The sequence below is a fragment of the Poecilia mexicana genome, unplaced genomic scaffold, assembly GCF_051168715.1.
Source record: "Poecilia mexicana isolate PSO_F unplaced genomic scaffold, ASM5116871v1 scaffold_2, whole genome shotgun sequence".
Taxonomy (NCBI): domain Eukaryota; kingdom Metazoa; phylum Chordata; class Actinopteri; order Cyprinodontiformes; family Poeciliidae; genus Poecilia; species Poecilia mexicana.
Window position 1 is genome coordinate 41674326 of NW_028263371.1, and position 14749 is coordinate 41689074.

Consider the following 14749-nt stretch of genomic DNA (forward strand, 5'->3'; position numbering starts at 1 on the left):
GGGACTCTGTCTCTTCAGATTGCAGTTCGGATCTGGGAAGGTTCAGCAGTAGTTTGTTTGTGAGCCTTGCAACCCCAGCTGGAGTGTGATGACGTAAAACATGCTGCTTGGCGCTCGACTGCTGTACTTTTAACAGTTTTATCTTGATGGGAGCGTTGGGCGTTGCTCCTTGAGTTTCCACTCAAGTTGAAAAAAATGAAATGGAAAAAGTCACTTAAATAGATATTTTGACAACATGAAGTAGGATAGACCATGTCAAAAAGCAACACTTCATGAAAGAAATTCAAGAACAGATGAGAAATAAAATGATTTCAAAGGATTTGGGAGGTTAGCAAACCATTTGTGAGTCAGTAAAGAGACTGATTATGGACTTGCTGTAACATTAGTTGCCCATTTGGGACCTGAATAAATCTGAACTGAACTGAAAGGTGACGTCCATCAAGGTCAAAACCACCGTGGATCAAAATGAACACAAGCATTTCTTTATGATCCCCAAAACTTTTGGGAAAATATTTTGTGTACAGAGACAAAAAAAAAAAAAAAAACATTTGTGGAAGGTTAAACCAACCATTAAACCAACACAGCATTTCAGAAAAAGAACACGGTGTGATTATCTGCAGCTGCTTTGCTGTTTCAAGACCTGGGCGACTGGCTGGAAACAAAGGAAACATGAACTCTACTTTCTAGCATTGAATGTTTGACCTCTGAGTGACTCGAGAAGCAAAGTTGAGTTCAGACTTGAAATGGATTTGGATGCTGCAAAGGGGGGGGGGGGGTGTCTTCAACCTCCGTCCTCAAGAAGTGCTGTCCTGCGACTTTTAACTGCATCTCTGCTTCGAGATGTAGCCTTAACTGCACACTCAGAAGGTAATTTAGTCATTTAACTCAGGTGTGTTGGACCAGGGGCACAACTAAAAGTTGCAGGACACCGGCCCTTTAAGAACTGGAGGTGTTGACCCCTGCTGTGGAGTGACCTTAAACAAGTTGTTTATGCTCATGTCCACTCCACTGTGGCTGATTTTAAAACAACAGAGGACTCTGTGAGCCACAGTTCCTCCATAGCTACTGCTTGACCAGTTATTGGGATTAGGGAGCAATTACTTTGTAAATATGGCCAAGTTGGTTTGGATGGATTTCTCTCTCCCCTTTAATAAATGCATTTTTGACTTCACTCAGTTTGGTGATCTGAAACATTTTAAAATATTGAGGATAATTGGGCCTGTCACAATAACAATTTTTACCGCAATTGTCAGAGAAGTAACTGCGATAAATGATGATATTGTTGTTTTGAGATCGTTTTAAAGTCATGTATTGGAAATGGCATAATAATGGTGGTTTGTGCAGTCTGGTAGTCGTCTGCAGCACTCGGCCCGTCTTACAGTGATGTTTGAAGAAATAGGAAAAAATAGGTGGCTCATTAGAATTGGTTTAATAAAATACAGTGTGACCAAAATGAGTGAAAAAGAAGCCAGAATATGAAGAACAGCCTAAAGAAATAACACTCGTGAAGTTTCACAGAACGTTTGGCTCCTGGAAGCCAAACGTACACAAACCAGTTCTGTGACGCATCGGTTCGGTTCTCGGAGGCGGTTTCTGGCGACCTTTTCTCAGCTCGAAGCATCAGCTTCAGGAATGTTGCAATACAACACACAAAAAAAATATGAATCACCTCATTTTCTAGTCTGTTTCTCCCACAGTTAACGAAATGCAAACCATGAGTCAAGTTTTCCCTCAAAAGTTCACTTGAAACGTTTCATTTGTTTGACAAGCATCAGAGATCTAACCGTTTGACCTTTTTGTCTTTGGTCTGTGCAGTCGGCCGTGATGTCTGCGGCGTTTGCCAAGTTTCACCCGAACGTCGTGGTTGGAGGGACGTACTCTGGGCAGATCGTTCTGTGGGACAACAGGAGCAATAAGAGGACCCCCGTGCAGAGGACCCCGCTCTCGGCGGCAGCGCACACGGTACTGCGGACGCCCCACGCGGGCGAATGAACTTGATTTACCTTCAGCATGGCAGCAGAAAAATAAATTCACCTTCACTGCGTTCGCAGCACCCGGTGTATTGTGTGAACGTAGTCGGCACGCAGAACGCCCACAACCTGATTAGCATCTCGACGGACGGCAAGATCTGCTCCTGGAGTCTGGATATGCTCTCCCAGCCGCAGGTGAGGGAAAACTCAGAGAAGCGCTGATCCGAGCGAGGCGGCTGTTAAACGGCTTCCTTCACTTCCTCCGCTGCCATTGCTAAAACTACAGGCTACAATTCTGATACAGTGCAGAAAATCGACGTCACCTTCCACAACTTCTCTTTCTGTTCGCCGGAGACTAAAACATGTTACTCCGAGTCTCATTCATGCTGAATGTCACTTCCGATTTATTTCAACATACAGATTCACTCGTTCCTTCACTTTGAAGGAGGTAGTTTTGGACCACTTGTCCTGCCAGGATCCCGATGTCAAAGTACTGGGTTTGCACGATTGAACTGTGCTTTGAGTTTGACAGGTTGCTCTTGGCAACAAACGCGACATGCGTAACGAACGTCGTTCCATGTTTTTCCCTCCACAGGACAGCATGGAGCTCGTCTTCAAGCAGTCCAAAGCCGTCGCCGTCACCTCCATGTCCTTCCCTCTCGGAGACGTCAACAACTTTGTGGTGGGCAGCGAGGATGGCTCCGTCTACATGTCGTGTCGTCACGGAAGGTGCGATCGCAGCCCTTTTTCTTCTTCTTCTTCTTCTTCTTTTTTTTTTTTCTTCCTCAAAACTCCTGCAGGAAGCTGAGGCAACCTGTTAAGCCCACCTAGGACCGGGTGTCAAATAAATAAAGCCCACTCGCTTCCCAGCACAGCCCAAATCCAGCACTTGATCTCCTGCTGTTTGAGGTTTCACTCCTGCCCAGTCATCCTGTTTTTCTTTTCCGCTTGTCAGTTTATGTTTGCAAAGGTCATTCAATATAAACAGGGCACACATGCAGGGGAAACAAATCATTTTTTCCCCTCTCGGCGTGTTTCTGCGCTCCAGACAGTTTGTTTACAGGCCGTTGTCCCAGAGAGAATAAAAACTGCAGTTCATCCCACAATGTTCCCGTCTGTGAGGCCGGGGCCTGCCCTCCCCGAGTGCCGAAATGTGGCTTGAATCAGCGCAGCCGCTCGGCGGCGTGTCAGCCACCTCCGCAGCGCATCCAGAGAGGGCATCGCTGCGAGGTTCTGCGCAGCAGAATCACCTCTGTAATTGGGGGGAATAATTTTCCACCTCATTTACAATGGTGTGATACTCTCATCGCAGTTAATAATGCATAAGCATCACTCATGCTGAGTATTTACCCCTCTACATTAATTATCAGAGCCTCAGTTGGATAACAGCTCTGCAACATGTGGTTGAAGGGACGCGGGCACTTTCTGCCTCCCTGCTGCTAATTACATGATCTAAGTAAATGATTACTGTGAGCGTGTCCAGGAGAGGTCCGTCTGCGCCCGTCGAGTCCCTTCATGCTCAATGAAACGCTTAAATAGTCGCCGCCAGCAGCAGCAGCAGAGCCGACTGTTAACCTTTTTAGGGTTTTGTTGCTCTGAAAGCTTCGGCGTAGCGTGAGCACGCGTATCTAATCCGAGGGTCAGTTCCTCACATCTGTGGCTCGTTATCGCGCTCATTCGGATCTGTGCGCTCCACAGCAAAGCGGGGATCAGCGAGATGTTTGAGGGCCACCACGGCCCCGTCACCGGGATCCACTGCCACACAGCTGCAGGGCCCCTGGACTTCTCCCACCTGTTTGTCACGTCATCCTTCGACTGGACCGTCAAACTGTGGAGCACCAAGGTAAGACTGCTATAAGGGAACGGAGGAGATATGAGGGGGTTTGTTAAACTGCAGTGGTTGTGACTTTTGGTGCAGCTTCTTTCTCTAATTTTGTCAACTTCAATGTGTTTTATTGGGATTTTATTCTGCATATTTGTAGAAAACAAGCCAGTTTCACTTAATCTCCCTTTCACCATGTTAGCAGTGCAACCAGTTCCCTAAACAGGAAATACATTCCACCTGGGTGAATTTTTTATTCTCAATACAATGCCACCTTTTGTGTCAAACTCATTTTCATTTTGAGCCACATCAAGATCATGGATGTCCTTAAAGGGCCGGTTGCACCAGAATGTACTGATGAAACCCATTAAACTGTTAAAAATGTGACTAATAGCTGCCTTTGCATTTAATGAGTACTAACTAAAGTTAAATAATATTGAGCATTTCTTCACATTGATGTAATCAGGCAGAGTACAGAAAAAAATAGATGTAATTTGATCACTAAAATAATACTTGGAGACACAATTTATGTTGGAGTTGAGGGTGCCAAAGGAAAACGTTATGGCGCGCAGGATTTGGACCTTTGGGCATTAAGGTTTTACACATGCGGCGTAGAAGTTCATTCCCACAGTGAAATATGGCGATGACAGTCTAAATAAATATAATCTGTAAAACAATATGTTAAACAACACAGTGTTGTTTTGTCATTTCTAGAAGCTCAGGTTTAATTACCGGTTTAAACAAATGTAATAAAGAGAAAATATAGACAGAAACCGTTTCTTTTTTGTAACTTTTTAAGCCTGCTTGCATTATTTTGAAGTTTTCAAGAAATTATCCAGGCAAAAGAGAGAGAGAGCAGTGTGTGACGTTTAAGTGAATGTTGTGTAATTTCTAACTTTCTGCTTAAGTGTCGTAGTTGTGAGTAAAGCTGTAGTGACAGTCGGATCAAAATAAGATTTATTTTCAAGTTTCTGAGCAGCCGGCATGTGAAAAAAACTCACATTCTGTTTTACTTTCATCAGAATGAGTGCTCCCATGTGTTTCTCCTGTGCAGAATAACAAGCCGCTCTACTCGTTTGAAGACAACTCCGACTACGTGTATGACGTCATGTGGTCTCCCACTCACCCGGCTCTGTTCGCATGCGTGGACGGCATCGGCCACCTGGACCTGTGGAACCTGAACAACGACACCGAGGTCCGGTTCCTTCTCCGACACCTTCCTCTGCTGGCTCCCACATGCAGCAGCAGCAGAGTTGTCTGCAGAGAACCGTTCCTCCTCTGATTGATATTCTGCGCCGCTTTTGTTGTTTCAGGTCCCCACTGCTAGCGTTGTGGTGGAAGGGAGCCCGGCCCTCAACAGGGTCAGATGGGCTCATACCGGGAGAGAGATCGCAGTGGGAGACTCCGATGGACGCATTCTTGTTTATGAGGTTGGAGAGGTGAGCAAACATGACTGTTCATCCAGCGTGAGCTGCGCTCTTGCTTTCCTGCGCTGCATGAAATTAGCTTTTAATATTTTCCAGGTCATGATTGGTATGAAAACTTAAAAAAAAAAAGGGGGGGATGAAAATGATTCCATATCCCATTTGTTTTTGTCCTCATTTTCATCCATTCATCTTCCTTTTTTTTTTTTTTTTTTTTTTTAAGTTTACCTTTCAAAAGAAACCAGAAATAATGACAACTCCGGACATTTCACTCTGGAGAAGTAAGAGATTTGACATGCAAACTGTGTAGCAGCCCCTAGCTTTGTTGCACAAATGAGCGATTAATTATTTAAAATATTCACTTCAGCCTAATGAGACGTATTTAAAGGATCGTTTAATGAACCGCTCTGAGCAGTTCGGGTCTGTGTTATTTAACCATTATCTGCGTAAATGGCCGTCGCCCGCAGCCTGGAGTAACTCTTCTGTGCCCCTCCTTCCAGCAAATTGCGGTTCCGCGAAACGACGAGTGGACGCGCTTCGTCTGCACGCTGGCAGAGATCAACGAGAACAGAGACGACGCGGAGGAGCTGGCCGCTCAGCATCTGGCTGCGTGAGCTCGTCCCTGCGGCTCGCTGCGGCGTTTAAGGGACCAGCTGGGCGCTCGTTACTGTCGGCCCTGTTTTCTGACCACATGACTGTAGGATGAAAGTGTAAACATTTTCTGATTTCCATCACCGGTCTTCCTCAAATAGAGATCCAAGCAGCAGGGTTATCAAACAGCGACACTAACACGAAGCCATTTTAAAAAAAAGAAAAAAATGAAATAAAATGTTTGTCTTCTCTTCAACCAGATGCCTTAATGATTATCTGTAAAATCTTTACCTGTCAGTATGTTGGTGCATGTCTACAAGAGCCTTAACTTTTGTGTTTTGTTTTGTTTTTTCAAGCCAAATAGATGCACCACTGCACAAACTCAGAAATGTCAGTCATGCTGTAGTTGTTCTGTTTCTATTAAAGTTATGAACCAGCCAGGTCTAAAATGACCCAGTGGTGTGATCATCTCAGAGGTTTTCTTTCATTCACCTTGTCATATTAACTACAGGCTTTTAATGATAAACTGAACCACTCAGTTTCAGCATAGAATGATTACTAAACTTGCATGCATACGGGTACATAAACACGCAGAAAACCACTTTTTTTTATGGACACCTGCAAGCTGCTTTCTTATAGATGGATATTTTTATCTACTACTAATTTCAATTAGTTGATTTCTCAGCATGAACATTTTGAATTTGGGTTAGGTTTTCAGAAGTTTGATGTCGGCCCGGTTTATCTGTTCCAAAGCCAGTTCTGATGTGTTTTTGTCCAAGTTTGAGTTTTCTGTTGATTTCAGGTTAATTAAAGAATCTGGACACATGCCTCTTCCCTGTTTATTTTCACCAAGCAGGTTCATCAGTACCACTGTAAGCTCATGATGCCCATATCATGATGTTGCCACTACCATGCAAGGGCTACTCCACTGTTCAGTTTAAAAGCCTCGCCTTGACTCCTCCAAACAGATTTCTTGTCATTGGTGCTTAACAGATTCTTCATTTTCTGCTCTCAACATGGACACATTTTTTTTTCTAGAAGACTTTTGAGGTCCTCTGTGCAGTTCATTGTGTTGATTTTTCTTTGTTGATCAACAAATCACCTACCAGCTTTGTGGTATGTTTAAAATTCCTGGCTTTTTTTTTTTTTTTACATGCTGACCAATTTTCCGTCTTTGAGTTTTGACGACTCCAACTAGAGTGGTTTCACTTCTATCCACGTGTTTTATACTTGCATGCAGAATTTCGGCTCATGTGGATAAAAAAAAAGTGCATTAAATTCAAATTATTTTCAAAATAGGTTAAGGTTGAAACAATATTCCAGATTAACTATAGATCGGTTCAGATAGTTAAAATCATTAAATGTTAAAATGGAAGACGTTTCACGAAGATGTGTGTGTGTGTGAGTTTCTGCCTGTGGCTGCAGCTCAGGTTGTCATTTCTGCTCATTTAGACATGACTAATTTCTACTTTGATGCTGTTTTGTACTAATCCTCCTGGCTGAAGTCATGAATCCTGTATCTGCACAGCCAATTTCGTAGCTGACATGTAAAGTGAAGGGATCCGACTAGATTCTTCGTTTTGAGACAAAACTTTGGGGGGGAGGGGGGGAACAGAGAATGTACGTTTCACAGTAGAAACACTTTGAGTGATTTATTTCAATAAAATACAATAAATACACTTAAATTATTTCCCGCGTCCCTGGTCATAATTTCAAAATAAATATTTTGAAAATATCTGTACATCTTTGTTAAATATAACCCATGCACACCAAAGCTGTCACACACCAAGAAATAAAAGGAGCAGTGATTCTTCGCTGAGCCATAATGTCCCTCTGTTGAGAAGTACAATATGTACAGTAAAGTTGTGCAAGCGATGCAAAGAAAATAAAAGCCACACCCATGCAGCGTTTGAAGAAAGACGGCTTCTCGGATTAACTTGAAATCGGAGGAGCGTGCGGGCCTCCCCGCCGCGGCTTTGTTTAGGACGGCTGAGGTTCAGATTTGGACTCTCCAGAGGACTTGAACTTTGGCAGGTGCAAACCAAACTTCCTCTCCACGCCGGCAAAGGTCGCAGCAGCCAGACGGTAACCGCCCACATGGTCGGCGGTCACAGAGGGAAAATCCTTCACCACGGGTTTGGGAATGGGCTCGGAGCCAGCGGGACGACTGGAGAAAGAGAGATGGGTAGTGAGTGAACGGCTCCATCATTGATGCTTGGTTCAGATCCAGCGAAACTGATCTCTCCCAAGGGAGATTATTCTCTCTCATGCACACGGAAAAGTTGATATCATAATGATAATCTTCATTAAAACACTGCATGTCCAAACCAGACTTTGTCAAACGTGTTTTAAACCGTTGTAATCGGGGAAGAAGTTCAGTTCATGAACAGACTGCTGGTTCCAGCTGTATATTCTCTCATTCCCATCAAGCTTCTCCTCATGTCATGTTACAACCACATTAACCTTAATGAGAGTTTTCATGAGTGAACAGCAGACAGTGTTGTATAAGAGTGATTGAAACTTTCTCTGGGATTGCAATTGCATGCCACCGTTTCCGTTTTCAGAGGAAATGTATGTTGTTTCAGAAATCCTTTAATCTCCCATGGCAACCGTTTGGGGGTGCCCGAGTGTCTGCTCTCACCAAGCACCGCCTTTTCCATACAGTTCCTCTTCAGAGCTGCAGTTTTCAAGCATAGCTTGAAAACAGAGCGCCTCTCCCCAAGACTACCCTGCTCAGCTCCTTCAGACTAACCAGCAACAATTAGCAAATATCTGGTGGAATTGCAACTATGCTAATCAGGCCTCTCAAACCTCCACCAAAATTAGGTAAATCCTGAAGCTGATGGAAAATGTCATAAATATTCCCCCTCTCCGCCCAAGACATTGTTGAGATGTGCATGAAACAGAGCAGGTGTTTGTTCTCATTTTCTACACCCAAAGTACTTACTGTCCCCCAAAGTCAACGTAGAAGAATCTCTGCAGCAGCTCGTAGGTCACCAGGGTCACACCAAACTGCGGCGACGATCTGAAGACACGAGCTAACGGAAGGCAGAAGTGCACCCGAGGTCAGTTTCTCTCGTCTGCAGTCGATAAGGAACGATGGATGCAGGAGTGCCTTACCTCCCGCGCCCTTCCAAAATGCACTGAACCCCTCCTCTCGGAGAATCTTCCTGAAGCAGTCGATGACTCCGTCGTACGTCGTCTGGCCCGCTCGAGCTGCCACCTGCAGCCTGGTTTTGATGACATCGGCAGGGGTCACCAGCGACGCCGCCGGTACGCCTTGTTTGCCACACAAAGACATAATGAAGCAGTTTGGGTATGCACAGGTGGAGTCACACAGAGACCAAAATGGCTACACCTTCACGGTGTGATGGGAAGAAAACTATCACAACATAGTCGGTCTATTGATGGGGGAAACAACAGGAAGGAAACCAACGTGCTTTCTTTTTTATTTTTTTTTTATTCCGAGCAGATAATCTGACGCGTTCATTTATGACACAACACGGCACCGTCCTCCCAGATGTTTGTTACCTGCTATAGCTCCGGCAGTAAGCAGCTGCAGCGGACCCAGCCTTCCGTCTTCGTCCGCCAACGCTTCCTTGGTGTGTGCATAAACCGGGAAGTAGATGGCAGAGAAGGGGATGTCACGCAGGAAGCAAGCCTTGGCTCCCTATCAAGAATTAAAAAAAAAAAAAAAAAAAAAAAAAAGAGAACATTTTATAAACAAATACATCAGCTCAGAGACTGATGAATGAGCAGAGAGGTAAAGCTGGTTCGTCTGCAGGGATTAAAAGGCTGGGGGAGCTGATTTATTCAGCCTGCAAAGGGGCTTTAGTAATGATGATGGGGCTGAAGGGCTCCAGGGAGAGCTGAAGCACCGGGCCTCCGGAGACAGATCCATCACGGACCGCAGTGTGCTCTCTTACCAAGAGGGAGCCAACTCAAAAAAAAAAAAGTCGTAAGCAGTAAGTAAAGCCACACGGATCTGGAGGGGAGCAGGAGTGAAGCGCAATACCTAACCAATTTGTTGGCTGCAGCAACCGTCTGCGTGTTTAACACTATTTTGGAAAATTGAAAACACTCAACAACACAACATCTGATGTTCAGGTTTCTGTTTCTCATCAAAAAACAAACGGCTGCTACTTCAAATGCAGAAGTGTTTCATCTGCAGAAACTTAAAGATGAAAATTATTTGACTGTTTAAGATGTTTTTGTTTCTTTCATTTGATGAACATTGAGAAGTAATGCATTTTCAATCATCATATTCTTAATCTATCTTCAAGTGAGGTTTGAACTTATTTTAATAAATTAAGCATCAAACTTTTCTAGCTGTTGTCAAATACATGAGCTTTTCCCATAGAGGATGAGCAGAACCGACTGAGGCAATCACATCATCATATAATAAATCATATAATAAATGTTGTTTTATTGTGTTACAGACCTACACAAAGTGGGGGCACAATTGTGAAATGGAAAGAAAATAATAGATGGTTTTTAATGTCCTTTTATATATTGAAAAAATATTTAGATGTTTCAGGAAGAGACATGGCCGCCCACCTTCACCAGCCCACTGGGTAAGAAGAACATCAAGAGTGACTCTGGAGGAGCTGCTGAGAGCCACGACTGAGAAGAGAATCAGTCAACATCAAAATGTTGACGCACTCTTATGCTAAGAGTGCGTCAACACTCTGGTGAAACATGGTGGTGGTGGCAGCATTGTGCTCAGGGTCATTCTCATCAGCACGCATGGAAAAATGGAGGGAGCTGAAAACAAGGTCACTCTGGACAACGACTTTAAAGATACAGCTAGAGCTAGCATGTTGATATGTTAGAACAGCCTAGGAAAAGTTCAGACTTAAATGATGGCTAGAATTGAAACTCAATGTTCACAGAAGCTCTGCGTTCAATCTGAACAATGACAAGCTATGGAACAGTCGTCAGGAAAGTCAGCGTTTGTGTGTCGACTCAGGTGGACTGAATGAACGTCTACAAATGTGCATAAACCCTTTTACAGATTTAATCAAGTTCTTTCTATTTCATAGATAAGTCTGACTTGGTGTTGATATGATTTATAAAATCCATTAAAGTTTAGACGGCAGACTGCTTCTGCTATGTCTTGACAAGTTTAGTATTTTTAGTATTTTAGCATGTTAATGTTTTCAGAATGTTTCCCATTTTATATTTTACAATAATAATAATAATAATAGTAATAATAATAATAATATGAGTGACACATAAAAAAAATGGACACACTCATGTCTCCCCTTGATTCCTGGTGTGTTGGCTGGTCATTAGTCTTTTACGGTTCAAGTGGAGAGATAATAATGTTCAACAACATCAAGAACATTAATGAGAATTGTTTGAAGGAAACCAGATATGGCCCCAAAAACTGGGTGAAACATTTAGAAATTTAAGCAAGAACATGTACAGAAACCCTGTTTTAGGCAGTAAAGTAAATAGAAAGCGCATATTGTTGTTCAGGCATTCCTCTGTGCTGTGGATCCTGTGGAGCTGGCCCACCTTGTAGAGGCCGAGGAAGCCGAGGTCCCTGACGACGTTCAGAGCGCTGACCCGGGGGCCCGTGGTGATCTCTCCAGCCACCTGCAGGCGGATCTTCACGATCTCCAGTGGGTTGGTGAAAATCACCTGTGAGGCTCCAGCCTACAGAGTGCAGCACACATACAAATACGAAAAGCTGTTTACACGCGGATATTCCCTGAGTGGATTTTGTCCCTCCAACCCCTGTGGGGTGAACTCTGGGTGAGAACGGAGATGGTGGTGTAAGCATTTTCCCCCTCCTTATGGGAATTTTTAAATCATCTCGGTAAACTTAAGCACAAAAGTTGCTTTATTTTCGCCCTGTTTTCCAAACGGCCTTGACAGGAGGAGGAAAAAGCCGGCATTGATGGAGGAACAACCGGGGTCAGAGCGGAGCAGGAGAAGCCACTGGCTCATGGTTGGGAGGCTGTGACCCTGGCAGCAGCCCTCTGCCCCAGCCGCCTCCCCTCCAGGCGCCTCCTGTGGCAGGGTGAGCGGCCCGGCCCGGCCTCGCCCCGCACACTTCCCCAATTCAACCCCTATTCCCAGGGGAGAGCGCTGAATCACCAGGACAGTCCAGGAAAGCGGTGCCCTGGAGGCATGGCACCCTCTGACTCTGGCACATTTATCACCCTCCCCAAATCTAATCAGGCCCCAGGATGGCTGCCGCTGACATTCAGGGCAGGGGTCTTATCTGTAAACATCCGAGCTAAAAAAAGCTCGTTTTCAAAGCGGAGAGGGGGGGAATATCCGCTGCTCTGAAGATTGATGCACTCATCTCCTGTCTTTCATCTTCTGCAGTGATAATTCAGGGAGTTATCAGATTAAACTGAATTTAAACTTTTATGAGTGTGTGTGTGGTGTGTGTGCGTGTGTGTCTGCGTGTGTATGTGCGACAATTAACAGGAACCCCTCAGAGCCGATTAGAGAAACTCAAACTTCTGGTTCTGAACAGCTGGGACATGGGACATCCTGGTTGTCCTCCGTGAAGACCTGCTCCGGGACCTGCGCCACAGGTTTGGACCCCATTGTCAAACTCAATCACGCTGAGCTAGACCCTGCTTCATCCAGAACCCTCCAGGGCCTCTTCCTCCAATTACACTCTGACAGGGGTCGCAACCTCAAAGACCCCGCTCCTCCGAGTCCAACCTGCAGGCCTTCATTCTTTCAGCCTCTCTCATATCTGCTCTGAGTGAAGGAATTACATCTTTAATCCAACGCTGCTCTCAGAACACGGTACAGAGCTGCTTGTGTAGGATTTGTGGTCTAAGATTCAAAGGAGTCAGAGAACAAAACAGGCTGGTAATTGCAGATGGATGAACACAAAAACTCTAAATAAATAACATTTTATTCAGTCTATTTTCTCACGGTTGCACATCCAAAATGAACAAAGCTCCCGATGATGAGGAAATATTTGGATTGGAAATTGGAAATATTTATATGATCTTTTGCACATTTTAAGGAGTCAAAATGAGGCTTTCAAACTTAACACTACACAAATTGTTAAGCATGCTGGTGGCAGTATCATGATGTGGGACAGCTTGGTATGAATAAGTAGGCCCACCTAAATTATTTTAAATGCTTAAACAAGTATGGTTGTTGCTGCAGGATAACTTTTTCCCCAAAACATCACAAATGTTTTTCTGAATTAATAAATCAGGCAGATATCGTCCTTCTAGAACGGACCAGAGGGCCTTGGAGAGTCTGTGGTTAAATCTGCCTCAGCAGCAGAGAAACCAGCCAGTTTAAATGCACAATATTGCCAGTAATATCTGATTGGATATTCAACCAGAGTCTTGATGATGTCTACAGAAAGTGTGTGAAAGCGACTAAACTTGATGGTAATAAACAAAATACAAGTTAGGCTGTTTAGAAATGTTGAACCTGATGTTTATTCTATATTGATAAGCTAAAAATTTTCAGCTCATTGCCTTCAAATTCATAAGTTTATGAGCGGTGTGTAAAGTATGTATTCTTGTCCAGTTTCCAGTTCAAACATCTTAGTGCACTTGAAATAAGACAAAACTAAATCAAAAGTAACTTTTCAGCAAGTCATGGGAGCTTGGTTTAAGTCAATAACTCTTAAATATTGATTTAAAACGTTTTGGTTCCACAGACAGATTCTTTCACTTACAACACGAGAAAATCGTCTTTTCTATACTTTTTTTTTTAAACACTCTTCGTGGTTCATCATGGTTTCATTGTTTACATGACAAAAGCTCGTCATCTTAACAGGGATGTGCAGACCTGTGGGAGCAACTGTAAAAGGATCTGATGCTACATAAATGAAATAAACTCCGCTCTTTAGTTTTTGGTTCATTTAAGGACATAATTTAACACTTACAGATGCACCAGCAAGAATCTCTGCCAGAAGAGGGATGGTATTATCTTGTGTGGTGAACTTGTCTCTGACGAAATCATTCACCTGGAAAAAACAAAAACAAAAAGGGAAAATATTCAGGAAAAAAAAAAGAGCCAAATGAGAGTCAATCTTTAAAGCAAGACAGTAAATTTTACATGAGCTGCAGCCACATCTCAGATTGCTCAGATTCTTTCATTCAGAGACTCGTTCGTATCAACTTTTTTTTTTTTTCTCCAGCTACGTGGTGGAATGACTTACCGTGAGTTTGATAGCTTTCTCCGGGGCGACGCCGATGAGCTGCGGGAGGAGACCTGCAAAAATATTATTCATAGATAGCATCTGAGACTCAAAGTTTGCCTTGAGATGAGTGCTCATTTTTATCTTGGCTGTATGAATACATCCGCTGACAACCAGAACAATGCGAGCAGCAGGGTTCTTGGGAGCCTAAAACAAACCTGTAAATATTTACAGATAGTCGCTGATACATGTGAGACATGCGAGACACAAAAGATCCCATTGAAACTGGACAAAAGTCCAGAAATGACTGCTCCTGAATATAGGATCCGTTGATCCAGCTATTGGTGGGGAACAGAGAGAGCTGTGTGGCCATGCACAAGATTAAGAGGGGGGGGAGCGTGGGGATCTGGGTGCTACAGTGGCGATAGCCACCATACTGCTTCAGCGCCCGTCCTTCATCAAACCAGATAAACTTCTGAAGGAGCTGCTGAGTGACCGCTGCTGGTATGCGGCCAGAAAACAGCCGAGCGTGTCTGTCTCCCGAGTCGATCGGCCTCTTATCGTGAACAAGAGGGAGAAATAAGACGCTGCAGCGATGGAGGCAGCTGTAGATGGCAGTCTTGACTTCCCTCGTGAGCAGCAGAGCCCCGGGGGTGAAGGGCTTGTATATCAGAAGCCTTCAGCGCTATTATCAGCACTCCAACAGAGGCAGATCAGACGGTACATGAATACCGCTGGTCATTTTCGCTCAGGGAACTCTCCCAGGTACAGAGATAATGAAAACCCCGGGCTGCTGCTGAACACA

General features: G+C 44.1%; 2 protein-coding genes across 4 annotated transcripts in view; one reads left to right on the top strand and one right to left on the bottom strand.

The window, feature by feature from the left end:
- Positions 1-7495, top strand: part of dync1i2a (dynein, cytoplasmic 1, intermediate chain 2a) — a 24891-nt gene extending 17396 nt beyond the window's left edge. For both annotated transcript variants that reach the window (XM_015011890.2, XM_015011892.2), the window contains 7 exons: positions 1816-1962; positions 2052-2165; positions 2566-2699; positions 3669-3813; positions 4847-4987; positions 5106-5231; positions 5717-7495. In XM_015011890.2, coding sequence (XP_014867376.1) covers positions 1816-1962; positions 2052-2165; positions 2566-2699; positions 3669-3813; positions 4847-4987; positions 5106-5231; positions 5717-5830 — 921 coding nt within the window. In that variant the 3' untranslated portion in view covers positions 5831-7495. The remainder of the gene's footprint in view (positions 1-1815; positions 1963-2051; positions 2166-2565; positions 2700-3668; positions 3814-4846; positions 4988-5105; positions 5232-5716) is intronic.
- The window catches only part of LOC106911800 (electrogenic aspartate/glutamate antiporter SLC25A12, mitochondrial-like), a 23531-nt gene continuing 16214 nt past the window's right edge, over positions 7433-14749 (bottom strand). For both annotated transcript variants that reach the window (XM_088000904.1, XM_088000899.1), the window contains exons 12-18: positions 13966-14018; positions 13690-13770; positions 11328-11468; positions 9339-9477; positions 8928-9086; positions 8755-8845; positions 7433-7974 (exon numbers count right to left, since the gene is read on the bottom strand). In XM_088000904.1, coding sequence (XP_087857030.1) covers positions 7788-7974; positions 8755-8845; positions 8928-9086; positions 9339-9477; positions 11328-11468; positions 13690-13770; positions 13966-14018 — 851 coding nt within the window. In that variant the 3' untranslated portion in view covers positions 7433-7787. The remainder of the gene's footprint in view (positions 7975-8754; positions 8846-8927; positions 9087-9338; positions 9478-11327; positions 11469-13689; positions 13771-13965; positions 14019-14749) is intronic.